General features: G+C 36.5%; 1 protein-coding gene, 1 non-coding gene and 1 pseudogene across 2 annotated transcripts; 1 reads left to right on the top strand and 2 right to left on the bottom strand.

Moving 5' to 3' along the window:
• Window positions 1-7,317: 7,317 nt before the first annotated feature.
• LOC141646409 (uncharacterized) lies at window positions 7,318-8,754 on the bottom strand. The gene has a single exon (XM_074454308.1). It carries the CDS (start codon window positions 8,507-8,509, stop codon window positions 7,505-7,507), a length of 1,005 nt encoding a protein of 334 aa, XP_074310409.1. The 5' UTR covers window positions 8,510-8,754; the 3' UTR covers window positions 7,318-7,504.
• A 54-nt stretch (window positions 8,755-8,808) lies between these two features.
• On the bottom strand, window positions 8,809-9,854 carry LOC141649879 (uncharacterized; annotated as a pseudogene).
• A 688-nt stretch (window positions 9,855-10,542) lies between these two features.
• LOC141650226 (small nucleolar RNA R71) lies at window positions 10,543-10,649 on the top strand. Its single transcript, XR_012546272.1, has one exon. It is a non-coding gene; the product is annotated as a small nucleolar RNA R71 (small nucleolar RNA).
• The last annotated feature ends 2,791 nt before the right edge of the window (window positions 10,650-13,440 follow it).

Here is a 13,440-nt window from a genome sequence, read left to right as displayed (position 1 = left end):
CGGCCTCTACTAATGATTAGGGAAGTTATTCGTACTCGATATATCGTCGGCTATATGCATGCAATGCAACATCCATGGATTAATCCTAACATGTGAGAATTAGACTAAGTCGGTTAACACGTAATTAGCACACAATTGGGTCGAAGTAGGATTTAATTCTCATTTATATGTGAAACATACAAGAAATAAAAGAAATACAATAATTATGAATTACAATAATGAAAATTACAATAATTACAAAGGGTTAGGCGATTTATGTCGAAAATACCTTTAAAACGGATGATTTGAGAAAAAAGGAATAAAAGAATAAATAACGAACAAAACAGAAGGCGATAATACGGTTAATAGTAGATTAATACGTAAACTTAATAAACTAGGTCAAGGCGAAAAGGGAGTTCGAGGCGAGCTCAACCTGAACAAAGCAAGAGATCGAGGCGCGCCCTTTGAAGAGGCGCAGCATTCTTTGCGCGTTCTGTTCCAAGGGTGAGTTCTGGCTGTGAAGCCGGAACTGCAAGTCGTTAATATTAATTGTTATTTTTAAGGATTGATTAATAGTATTTACTCGGATGAAAGTGATTTAACAGATTAATTACATATGATTAAGGTCATAAAAGCAATAAAACATGGACGAGACGATGTAAGCGGATTAATTACATGATTAATGACATTAATTACAAATTGACGAATTAAACTAATTAAGCTAAACAGGTTACTAATGACGAATATATGATGAACAACGGGTTAGAATGTACCAATGACGAATTCCAGAGATTCAATATGAATGAATCGAACCTCTACAACCCGGGTTTGAATTGAATGACGAAAACCCGCAAATATGAATTACTTGGGATTTAAGTCGGATTTATGACGATTTAAACATGTGGATGAATGATGGATTATATACATATGATTATTAAACTATCATGTGAACGAAGAATTAATCAAGCAAACAAAATAAACAAAAGCAAGACGAAATTTACAGAGGACGAAGAAGAAGAAAAGAAGCAGGAACTGCGGCAGCCTCACGAAGAGGCGCAGCAGGAACTGCGCTCCTTCGAAGAGGCGCAGCAGGAACTGCGCTCCTTCGAAGAGGCGCAGCAGTTGCTGCGTCTTTTCTCGACTGTTAGTCTTCTGAAAATCCGTAAAAAAAGGTTTTAAAGACGGTTTTAGAAATCGGTTTTAATGAGGTATTTTCGACATAAACCTTACAATTGTGATACAATAAATAAAAGAGAATTAATACACCCTCAGACTTACATGTTGATGGAACGAGAAGAACTAAGAAGATCGATTAGTGAATGCTCGACGCGAATGTAAGGAAAGAATGCCCTCGTAAGAGGAAAACGATTTAACAAGTTGATTAATTAGATTGATTGAGTGTAGTGGTCAAATTGGTCGGTCATGCAACGGAGAGGCTGGTACCCGGAAGGATCCGAGCTTACGTGGTCGAAGGTTCAAGCACGTAGGCGCCAATTAGTAAGAACGAAGTCTAGAATGCAAAGGGAGAAGAGAAGGGCGGACACTCGCGTGAGAAATATGAGGAACGAAAGCTCCTATTTATACTAATCACACGGAGGTTTAGGGTTTCGGAGACTCTTTGGAAGTGAATCTCGGAAAGATATAAAAAAGATACGTAAATCATGCAAAGAAGGGCCTGGGAAGAGGCGCAGCAGCCACTGCGTCTCTTGGAAGAGGCGCAGCACCTGCTACGTCTGTTCCCAGGAGGTTTCCTCCTGTTTAAGAAAGATTTCCGTGTTTAAGTTATGGTTGGACGGAATTAATTAGATTATCTTTAATATCTTATGTAAATATTACGGGATATTATTTGCCAAAAGATAAAATTTGAGAAATATGGAATAGAAATATCCGGAACATTCCAGAACATTCTGACTCGGGATTTAACAGCTATCAGAAAATGGAGACGGTTTTTGACCCGGACTCCGAATGCACTCTAATTACTGCCAAAACGACCGTATCAGGACGTAGATGACAACTAAGAGGTTGACATTAATATTTGAGCAATCACTTGACGATAATCTTACGAACTGTCACAAATCGTTCCGCGTACCAAACATGCGGCCCAATCATCACCGGGTGGTTTGCGAGAGGTGCAGAAACGAGGTGTCTACAAATGTTGAGGTAATTTTGTTGATGGATTCGATGTTTGTTATTTGGGATGTCAACCAAAGATAGGAAAGAAATTGTGATCATGTTTAGAGATGAGTGTAAGAGGTTTGATGTTCAGACAGTGGTAGTGTTATCGTTTGTGGTGTTGTCACTAGTGGTTAAGAGTGATGGTATATTAGAAAGGTAGCAATTCTAAAGAGGTTGATTTGGTAGGGACCTGATTGTTGTGTATGATTGTAAGAGGGTATAAGATGTGGTTAGATAAGGCGGATGCTAATAGTTGAATAGTAAAGGTATGGTTATATTTGGCAGGAAGTGATGGTTGTGTGAATGGGGGAATATGTTATGAGGGGCATATGAGTTAAACTCGGGCGACAGGTAACCTTTATCGAGGGGTAACTTACGTGATCAGGATTGACTGGTTGGATGTGATTATGGGTTTATGTCATATATATAAATGTTTGTGTGAGGTTGTGACCTCACAAGAAATGGTATGGTGTGATAATTATAAGTTGTTATCTGAATTTTCTGTAATACATGTTGGATACGAGAACGTAATGGAATGATATCCAAAAAGGTAATAATTTGACTGATTTGGCATGACTAGTTATGCTTGTCTGTATTCATGATACATGTCAATATGTGATATGATAAGGGGATGATATTCACGAGGTTATTATCTGTTTAATTCATAAAATATGTTGTGTTATGATTTAGTAAAGTGGATTTGAATAAGTTTTTCTTGACTGAAAAGTTATCCCGAGTCGGTGTTTATGGGAGTTGTATGCGATTGTGATGTCTATCGATGTGGTTGTGGTGCCTCGGGTGGTGATCCGGGCACGATATTTAGTGTTGTGATGCGGGTATTTTCGCACTACGGTGTGGCTGTTGGTGGCGGTGTTGTGATGCCGTCACCGGTTGTGGTGGATTAGGCGGGGTGATTATGATTCGAGTTTCGAAAGTACATACCAGTTATACATAGTTTGTTATTCTTTTGATGTTGCTCCCTGCGAGTTTCGCCGCATGTAGACAGTTGTCTTGCTTATTGATGTTCTCTTTACCGAGTTAAGTTAAGAATGAGGTAGAGTATGATATGAAATAGAGTTGAATATGTTTTCGTTGTTGTCATGGTATAGTGATGTTCTATTGATGGGATACGGTTGTGAGAGGTTGTTACAAAGAATTTTGATCTTGTTCTAGATAGGGCTTTAGTAGACATGGTAAGGGAAAATGATCCATGGAACATGTGTTGTAATGATCTGAAAGCGGCAGGTAGTTCATAATCTTTTGTTGGGACAGTGAGTGTAGGGTGTTGAATAATAAGTGTCGTGTTAAGTTATGTATGAGTCTTGCGGTAATGAATGAAAGAACTTGAGGATCTAGTGTGAGTGTACGTAACAAGTATAGATCGTGAGTTATGCTTTTGATGATGGGAGTTTCATATAGTTTATATAGAGAGGTATGTCATGTTGCGGTAATGTGGAGAGTTGAAGTTTTGGGTTAAGATAAAGATTTTGAGGTATAGGTTAGATGGTGTGACGAATGAGTTGAGGTATGAGGAATGTTTAAGTAAGAGAGCCTTGGATATATGCATGGCGAGTGTTTGGATTATAAGTGGTTATCTTTGACATGTGATGATGATGAGAATAACGAGAAGATATAACTAAGGATTTAGTATTAGTGAGTTACGAGGACGTAACATTTGTCTTAAGAGGAGTAGGATGCGATAAAAGAGAGTTTCATAGTGGTGCATGTTGTAATATAATTGGAAGTAGAGTGCTAGCGTAGCGTAAAGGAGGGATTTGTTTGTGGATGATACTTATAAAAGGCCATGACCGTGCTTGTAGTAGTGTGATGCTTCGGAGTATGAGAATATTTTATATAATGTTGACAGTTGGAGGATGATGTTATGAGTCTGAGTAAACTTCGAGGACGAAGTTCCTTTTTAGGGTGGTAGAATGTAACATTCCGTTTGATGTCTATGAGTGTCTTGATATGGGATTTGGTAGTGGATGATCTATTACGGAGCTAGCAGCGTTAGAGGATGGTAGTTGGTAGTGTATGGAGTTAGTGTTGAGAGAGATATAATGGAGTTGATACGATATCTTGAGCCATGTTGTGGAGGTAGGAATAGTTAGTGGAGTTGGTGTTAGGAGTCCATGGTCGGTTGGAGTTTTGTTTTGAGTTATCAGTTACGTTGTTGTGTCTTGATCGAGTTAGCATGTTTGTTTTTATGTATGGGTTGAACTTCGGGGACGAAGTTCCTTTTAAGGAGGGAAGACTGTAATACTCCGTATTTATATGTCTTGGGGTACTCTATCGCGTAGCCCTTACTCTGTCGAGTAAGGGCAAGTTGCGGAATAAAACAGTTTCTGACCTGTTGGGTACTCGATCGAGTAGCTGGGGTACTCGATCGAGTAAGGGGGTACTCGATCGAGTACCTTGGGTACTCGATCGAGTGTCCGGTTTTACGGGGAAGTTTTCTCGGGTTTTGTTAATTACGCGATTAAGGTATTTAAACATATTCGTAATTGTTTTAAATCACTTTTTACAAAACCTAAAACCTGTTTAAGAGAGAAAGCAACTAGTCTTCTTCCTAATCGCGTTCTTGACAATTCCCGGAGTTCAGACGGTCAGTTCGTATCGTAGTTCGCGTCGTTGGATTCCTTGCGTCGAGGGTAAGCTTTTAATATAATTTATATAATGTTTTGTTAAGATTGATGAAACCCTAATTTAGGAATTGGGGGTTTTTATGAGTAGTATTTGAATGGTAGCATCTATGTGTTGTATGGTAGGAGGAGAATTCGTAGAGGAGCCGTTTTGATACAAACGGTGAGACACCGTCTGCGTGTTGTGCTTTCCGGTAGGATTTCCTACTCGCATTAGTCCCATAATGGGATATTGGTGATGTGCTGTAGTTAGTTGTTTGATATGATGATTGTGTTTGTGATTGTGATTGTGTTTGGTTGTCTATGGCTCTCGAGATGCGTTCTCGGCTGAGTGGGGTCACTTGCGGGAGTGATCTCACGCCCTAGTTTCGCCCTTCGTGGAACCCGCCACGAAAGGGGATGTGCACATTAATGGACGGGGTTATCGCTCGTACGATGAGCGGGGCTTAGGTGGGAACGGCCGCGGTCCCCCATCGGGGCGGTCCCAAAGGACGGTCGATTTGAGATGATGGGAGTTGGTGGTGTGTGTGTGTGTGACAGTTCAGCTGTATGTTTGTCTTGTTATTGCTGTTTATATTGATTGTGTGATTAGTACTGACCCCGGTGTTGTTTTGTAAAACTGCGGTGATCCATTCGGGGATGGTGAGCGATATTGAGCGGTATAGAGATGAGTCTTTGGGATAGCGAGGATGGCCACGACATGACGATAGAGTCTTCCGCTGTAGTTTAGCATTTATTTATATTTCAGTTGAGAACAGATAGTTTGGAATAATGTATTGTACTTTCAGTTTGGTTTCGAGGATTGTATTTATTCATTAAACTATTTACAATAAATGTTGTTTCTGTTTTGTCTATTTGATTATCATACCTCGGCGCGAGAGATGGTGATGTCTTCATACCCGAGTGGTCCCGGTAAGGCACTCGGAGTATGGGGTGTTCTGAATAATAATTACGGCGGGAGTAGTGAAATTATCAATACTAATGCGGCGTGAGTGACAAAGAATAATAATTACAAATGAGTAGTAAAAGTAACAATGATTACGGGCAAGTAGTGAAATGTTATTACTAATGTTTTATTAATAAAAGCAAAATATTAATTGCAGGAGTAGTGAATTTGTCTCAAAATTTATTTCATCGTAATTTTAGGATATGTTATAAAAAAATTCATTAATGATAAATTTATGGGTTATGCAACTTTAAATAATTTTATTTAATGAAAAATAATAATAATGGTAAGTAGAGGTAGCCCGGCCGAAGCCAGGCACCACTACTAGTAAACAATATATATAAAACCTTTAATGTTACAATAATGTATTAGTTTGAATGTGCATTCGATAAAAATGATTCAACATTCGTGAGAAACATGTACCGGCAAAACAAACTAAATGAGTATATATATCTCATATAAATGGTTTACAAAGTAGGAAAATTAACCTCAAATACATTATCTTGTACTATGCTTATACCCGTGTGGCACTGTGGCCGTGTCATATATCTTTGATCGAAGCATTCATAAAACCACCTTGCTTACACCTTTATGTCATGACAAGTTTCCAATAATCTAATTAATCAAGAGAATGATTACGAATCAACTAACTAATGTATCGATCTATCTTCTAAAAAATATATTTCAAATCAAAAGTAAATAAATATATAAATAAATTAAAAGTAGTCCACATGACTATACTCCATTTATGCCAATTTAAATGTGCAATATTTGTGGATTCCAATCAATTAATGTCATCTTATTTAAACCTTAATCTTCCAACAGTTAGTTCTAAAACCCGTATAAGTCTAAAATCGTCATTGCTAATTGTTGTAGGTTATAATATACATGCAGTAAGAGTGGTGATAGCGAAAACACATGTGGGTGTTGGGTTGTACGGAGAAGTTATTATCTACACACAGCCTCTCCAAAGGAAAGAATAATAAACTACTCTGTATTTCTTTCTTGAGAGAGGTCCCTCACTAACATTAATGAGAGACCATCTATTCAAAGTTTTTGTGAAGTTATATATATTACATGATGCTCCGCAAAACAGATACACAGTAAATCTCAACTGAGAGTAATATGTATGTGCCTCTACTGACTAAAAAATAGGTTACTTTCAGTAGCTTTATTTGTAAATTTACATTGAGAAAATTAACTAACTTAAATGCATTCTAAGTGGTAGAATCATGGTTTAACTTTTAAGTGATGAGGTTGATGACATAGAAAAACCCTAAAAAATGTGTGAATAAGAAGGCCATGGTATTAAATTTTCGTCAAGCATTCTTAGGAGATATATATATAGTAGAAGCAACTTTATCAATCGATTAGAAATTTTCGATATAAATGCTACTCCGTATATGAAATGAAAGGCTCCTAGATTTTAAATCATGCATTTCAACCAGGGCCGGTCCAGAACATTTGGAGGCCCTACTAAAAAAAATTATTCAATTAATTAATGTGTCATTGGCTACTACACGATATTAAGAAATCATAAAAAGCGCGATCTATGAGCGTTTTGAGATACAAAGTCATTAATGATAACATCAACATCGATGTTTTCTAAAAGTTCTTTCTCAATTGATAACATTGCAAGACCATTCAACCATTCTTCCGATATTGACGTCCTCAAGTAGGTTTTGATCAACATCAACTTCGAAAAACTTCTTTCAGTTGATGCCACAGTTACCGGAACTGTTAAAAAAATTCTATATGTGATTTAAGCATTTGGATAACAATCTGCAGATTTGACAAACTCAAGAATATCAGTCGCAGACAGTAATGTATTTGGCAAAGTAGATTGTAACACTTTCAATTCTGAGTAAAAATCATTTTTATAAACATCGGATGTATATGTAGAGTGAAAAGTTAAGCAACATTCTCTAGATTCCTTTTCATCTAAAGACTTAAACTTTTCTGAATCAAACAAAAATCCAAAAATATTTTCAAAAGTTTTTAATTGCACAAATCTGCTTTTCAAAGAAGCAATTGCCATATCAACCACCACCAAAAAATATTCAAGTCTAAATACTTCTTCATGCGATTGGTTTTGTTCATCTTCTTCATTAGTTTCATCAAAATATCTTTTTCTAATAATACGATGCCTTGTCGGAAGAGTAGGCTCTACATCTATATCAAGTGCAATAGTTTTAACAATATTCATACAAGAAAGAAAGCCATCAAGTCTAAATTTCTCAAAATATGACATTATACTTTCAACATGTACCATTGTGGTGTCAATACACATGGACTTAGATTGCAATTTCTTACTCACCTTATTTATGACAAATAAAATTTCATACCAAATAATCATACCAAGCAAAAAATCAAAGCCCCCAAGTGCATTATACAAACTCTCAGCTTCACTCTTTGATTTTGCATCACTATCACGAGATTCATATAAAAGTGACAACGCCAATCTTAACTCAGGTGCTTGAAATCTAATGGCTTTAACACTTTTAATTCGACTCTCCCAACGAGTATTAGATAAAAATTTTAAAGTAAAGTCAGGAACATTATCACGCAAAATCTTCCATCTTTTTGAGGAACCGGAAAACAATGCATATATACGTTGAACAATACCAAAAAATGAAACAGCTCTAGTACAAGAATGTGCCATATCGCAAAGAGCAAGATTCAAGCTATGACAAGCACAAGGCATATATAATGCACTCGGGTTCACTTCAAGTAAACGTTTTTGTACACCTTGATGCTTCCCTTTCATATTGGAGCCATTATCTTAACCTTGACCTCTTACATCTTCAATATTAAGATCAAGAGACTTTAAAACCTTTTGCAATTCAATAAAAAGTCTCAATCCCGTTGTATCAGTCACCTCCAAAAATTCTAAAAAGTACTCTTCAATTTTTATTTTTTCACTTGAAATATTCACGCATCGTATTATCAAAGTCATTTGTTCTTGATGAGCAATGTCAGGAGTACAATCAAGAATAATAGAGAAATATTTTGTCTCTTTGATAATTTTGATTATTGAACTTTTAACATTATAAACCAAAAGAGAGATCAATTCATTTTGAATTTATTTCCAAGATAATGATGATGAATGTCATGATTTTGAATCCTTCTAAGATGATCTTGCATTACCACATCAAATTAAGCAATCATTTCAATTAATCCTAAGAAATTACCATTGTCACCTTGATATAATTTTTCATTAGATCCTCTAAATGCCAAGTTATGAGTAGCAAGACATTTCACGGCTATATTCTAAGTAACACTTGCCTCCATCAATTTTTCTCTTTCATAATTGTCTCCTGCAAGTTTTTATCAATTGTTTCACACGTATCTAGCCTTACTCTCGTTTTATTCCAAGTAAACATATTACTCATATGCTCGGTACTATTTTCATGTTGTTTTAATCTTTCAGTTATACGCTTCCAATCACGTAAACCATCATTTTCCAACAAACTTTTATTAGTAATAGATCTAAACAACTTACAACAAAAACAAAATACTTTGTCAACATGTTTAGAATAAACCAACCATTTTCTATCACTAATCTCACCATTATTCATCTTTCTAGAAAAATAAGCATCCTTAAAATGTCTATTATTATCATCAAGAGGGTAGTCAATATTCAATTCTCTTATAGGCCCTTTTTTAATTATAATATCTCTTGTCTTGTTATCAATATTGGTCCAATTCATTGGATCATAAATATCAATAAGAGAATTGGATATATTTGGCACATTAAACTCATTTCCAACATTATTTTCGCTAACATCGTTTGGCACATTATTTGGCAAATTAGACTCATCTCTAACGTTATCTTCCTCAACATCAATTGGCACATCAAATTCATTTGGTAAATTAGACTCATTTCCAACATTATCTTCATCAATATCAATTGGCACATCATTTGGCAAATTAGACTCATTTCCAACATTATCTTCATCAACATCAATAGAGTCAATGTTGTGATCGTTTTCATTGACAACATTTCTAACAATAAATTTGTTCATAGCACCTTGTTGTGATTTTATAAAATCCTCGGTAAGTTTTCTTTTTTTCCTTTTCTCACATCCAGATAAATGCTTTTTAGGCAACATTGTAAACAAGAATTAAAAAACTGACTTAACAATCAATAATTAAAATAAATAAAAATTGAACAATTGCACAACATCAAGAACTGACTTAAACTTTAATTAATATCTCAAATTCTCAACAATACATGCCGACATGCTGTAAAACGGAAAAAAATTTGAACACACATACAACAAGTCAACAACAACACAATTAAACAATTAAAAATTAACAATCAATAATTAAAATAAATAAAAATTGAAGAACAAAAAGGAATTAGGACTTAGGACACCATGATTAGCGGAGAGGCGAAAGACGGACGAAGATTAATGAAAACGAGTAGTATAGACACGGCCACACGGATACTTTACTCCTTAAGATAATCCTAATTTTTAATAATAAAAGAGTTTATTTTTGTCTTTTTGAAGAATCTTAGAAATTTAATAAGGAAAATTGATTTGAGATTTGGGGAAAAAGTATCAGTTTTAAAAAGGACAAGGGCGAAGAAAAAGTCAAAAGAAAAAGTTGCCTTATTTTAATAATTTCTAAAAAGTTACAAATATATTGTGTATTCTTCCTTGCTTTCCTACGTCGTTTACAAATTTGTTATTTTTTAATTTTTTTTTACATTGGGCCCTATCAACTTTAGGCCTTTGTCAAATGCCAACCTAAACGGGCCTGATGTAGAAGTGGTTGCAGAGAAACCACTTCTGAAACCCATGGTGAGGGACTGAAGGAACCATTCTCTTAAAACGAACCCATGCCTCGTTTAAGTCTTCAGTGGGACTTTGTTTGAAGCTTGTAATTTGATTTCTCAGGGCATTTGTCTTTTATGGCGGAAAATCTCTCTTGTAGAAGACAAGAGCTAAGCTATTCCAGTCGGTAACCCCCTGACTGATCTTCCATGTCTAACTCACGCATCCACTCTGCAGCACCATCTCGCAGAGAAAATGGGAAGAGCGCCTGTTTTACTTGGTCCTGGGTCACCCCAGCAGTCAAGGGTATGGAGCAGAAGTATGTAACAAATCTCTCCATATGTGTAGCAGGGTCTTCCGTAGCTCTCCCTCCAAACAAATTTCTCTCTACCAGGTTAATGTAAGATGGTTTAATCTCGAAAGTTCCATTGTTTGTCATAGGGAGCTTGAATCCTTTAGGAATGGACTCAAGGGTGGGTTCTGAGTGACTTGCTAAAGTCGGCATGATTGTAGTAGTGGCAGAAACTGAAGTGTCTTCTTCAAAAGACTAATTTTCTGCAATAAAACTGGTGTATGCGGCGTCAAGCATACTCAAGTCTTGTGCTTGACGGACTTCCTTCCAAAAATTTTGGCTAGCTCGGAAAGTCTTTTCTAGTTCAGAGTCGAATGGTACGAGCTCGGACCTATGAGACCTGGGCATAAACAAAACACTAAAGAAAGAAATGAGAAAGGTGTCAAGGAACTAATGTTCCTTGAGACGAGAAAAACTAAGATAAGCAAACAAAAAATTGTTGCCTCCCCTTCAACGACGCCGAAATTTGACAGGCTAAATCGTACACCAATTAAAATAAACCAATCGGCCTAACCTAATGCAGTAGAGGTAGTCGGGATTGAATCCACAAGGAGATAAACGTGTTCTATCTGCTAATTATAAGTCTGTCCAAGTAACAAATCTGGGGTGGTTTGATTGGTTTTTTTTCTATACTAAAGTTGTGAAAAGCAGAGAAATAAAGAGTAAAAAACGAGTCTAAAAATATAAGGGGAGATAGCTAGGATTGTCGGTTCACCATGGTCTAACAACGGTCAAAAGTAAGGGTCACAGATAAGCATAATTACGGTCTGAAGGGTAATGAAAAGGTCCTCTTGGTCCGCTATTCGCCCTAGAATGCTTCTAATATGCTTTCGCTCTTATTAGGGTATTCTATTGTTCGTAGAAGGTCTCACTCTCTCCAATCTCTCGATCCAGGTCGGAGTTTACCAGATTAAATAACTAGTCGCCTGCATTCAACTAATTAAATAAATATAATTGCTACGATTAACAATACAAATTAATACGATAGTTGCACCATATCTAATATCCTAATTAAATACCGTCACATAACCATGGATCCCCTAAATCCCAGCATAAAGAAATTACCTACGCATAACTGTATTGATAAACTCAACAATAATAATAGAAATTAAACTAAACATGTTGAAACAAAGTAAATAATAATTAAACGTACGACTGCAATGATAAAGGAGAAAGAACGAATATAAAGTAAGAAACAAATGAAGAACTAAGATTAATTGATTACCGGAAAATAAACGAAGCAAGGTTACAAGTTTTTCAATCCAAAATTCCCAAAACAAAGTAACATGCAAGAGAGTTTTTGGCAAAAGAAAAGATGACCTAAAATTGTTCTGAGTTTGTCTTTATATAAAGATAGCTAAGATTTATTAATTAAATAACTAATGGGCTGAATTAACAATTAAATCAACACGGCCTGATATGGAAAACAGTCGATCGACCAAATAAAGCTATCGATCGACTTTTCCTCTGAGCAAACCAGTCGATCGACCATCAGAAGCTGTCGATCGACTTTTCTGGGGAAACAGCAGCGTCTAATACTCACTCTAGCATGCTTCCTCACGTCTTCACGCATTCCAACGTGATTTCTCCCGAGCTTAACTTCACTAGTATCCAAAATACGACTCCAGGGACGGGTTTTGGCTTGTTTATACTCTTTCGGGTCCAAATCTGTAATAACTACAAAATAACACAAAGGAGAAAATTCATGGGAGAATAGTAGATTACGCTACTCAAAATAGCATAGAAATGCGTGCAAATGAATAGAATAAATGTAAGAAATAGGCACGCAACACTTACCTCCTAAGAGGGACATCTACTTCAGTGTTGAACTCAAACCGAGGATGGGACCGATATCTAAAGCACCGTATCGGATGGGGCCAAAAGAGTTGGAGGAGTTAAAGAAGCAGTTGGATGAGTTACTAGGGCAAGGGATACATTCGACCTAGTATATCCCCTTGGGGTGCACCAGTTTTGTTTGTGAAAAAGAAAGACAGGAGTATGAGGTTATGCATCGACTACAGGGAGTTGAACCATGTTACATTGAAGAATAAGTATCCTTTACCAAGGATAGATGATCTTTTTGACCAGTTGACTGAAGTTGGTGTCTTTTAGAGGATTGATCTAAGGTCGGGGTACCATCAGTTGATGATTCGGGATGAAGACATACCAAAGACAGATTTTCGATCGGGGTATGGTCACTATGAATATGTGGTGATGCCGTTTGGGTTGACAAATGCACCAACGGTATTTATCGATCTGATGAACCGGGTTTTCAGCCAGTACTTAGATCAGTTCGTGATGGTGTTTATAGACGACATCTTAGTCTATTCCAAGACTAAGGAGGAGCACGATAAGCACCTAAGGTTAGTACTACAGACCTTGCGAGATAATCAGTTGTATGCCAAGTTATCTAAGTGTGAGTTCTGGTTGGAGAGGGTGGCTTTTCTGGGCCATGTGATCTCGAAAGAGGGTGTGTCGGTGGATCCTAACAAGATTGAGGCAGTGACAAACTGAGAAGTACTGAAGAATGTTGCTAATATCTGGAGTTTCTTGGGTTTAGCTGTC

This window comes from Silene latifolia, chromosome 3 (genome assembly GCF_048544455.1).
Source record: "Silene latifolia isolate original U9 population chromosome 3, ASM4854445v1, whole genome shotgun sequence".
NCBI lineage: Eukaryota > Viridiplantae > Streptophyta > Magnoliopsida > Caryophyllales > Caryophyllaceae > Silene > Silene latifolia.
This window is presented reverse-complemented; position numbering and strand designations above follow the sequence as displayed.

Excerpts from the sequence above, each read along its gene's own strand:
- LOC141646409 (XM_074454308.1), bottom strand. The coding sequence starts at position 8,509 with ATGAAAGGGAAGCATCAAGGTGTACAAAAACGTTTACTTGAAGTGAAC.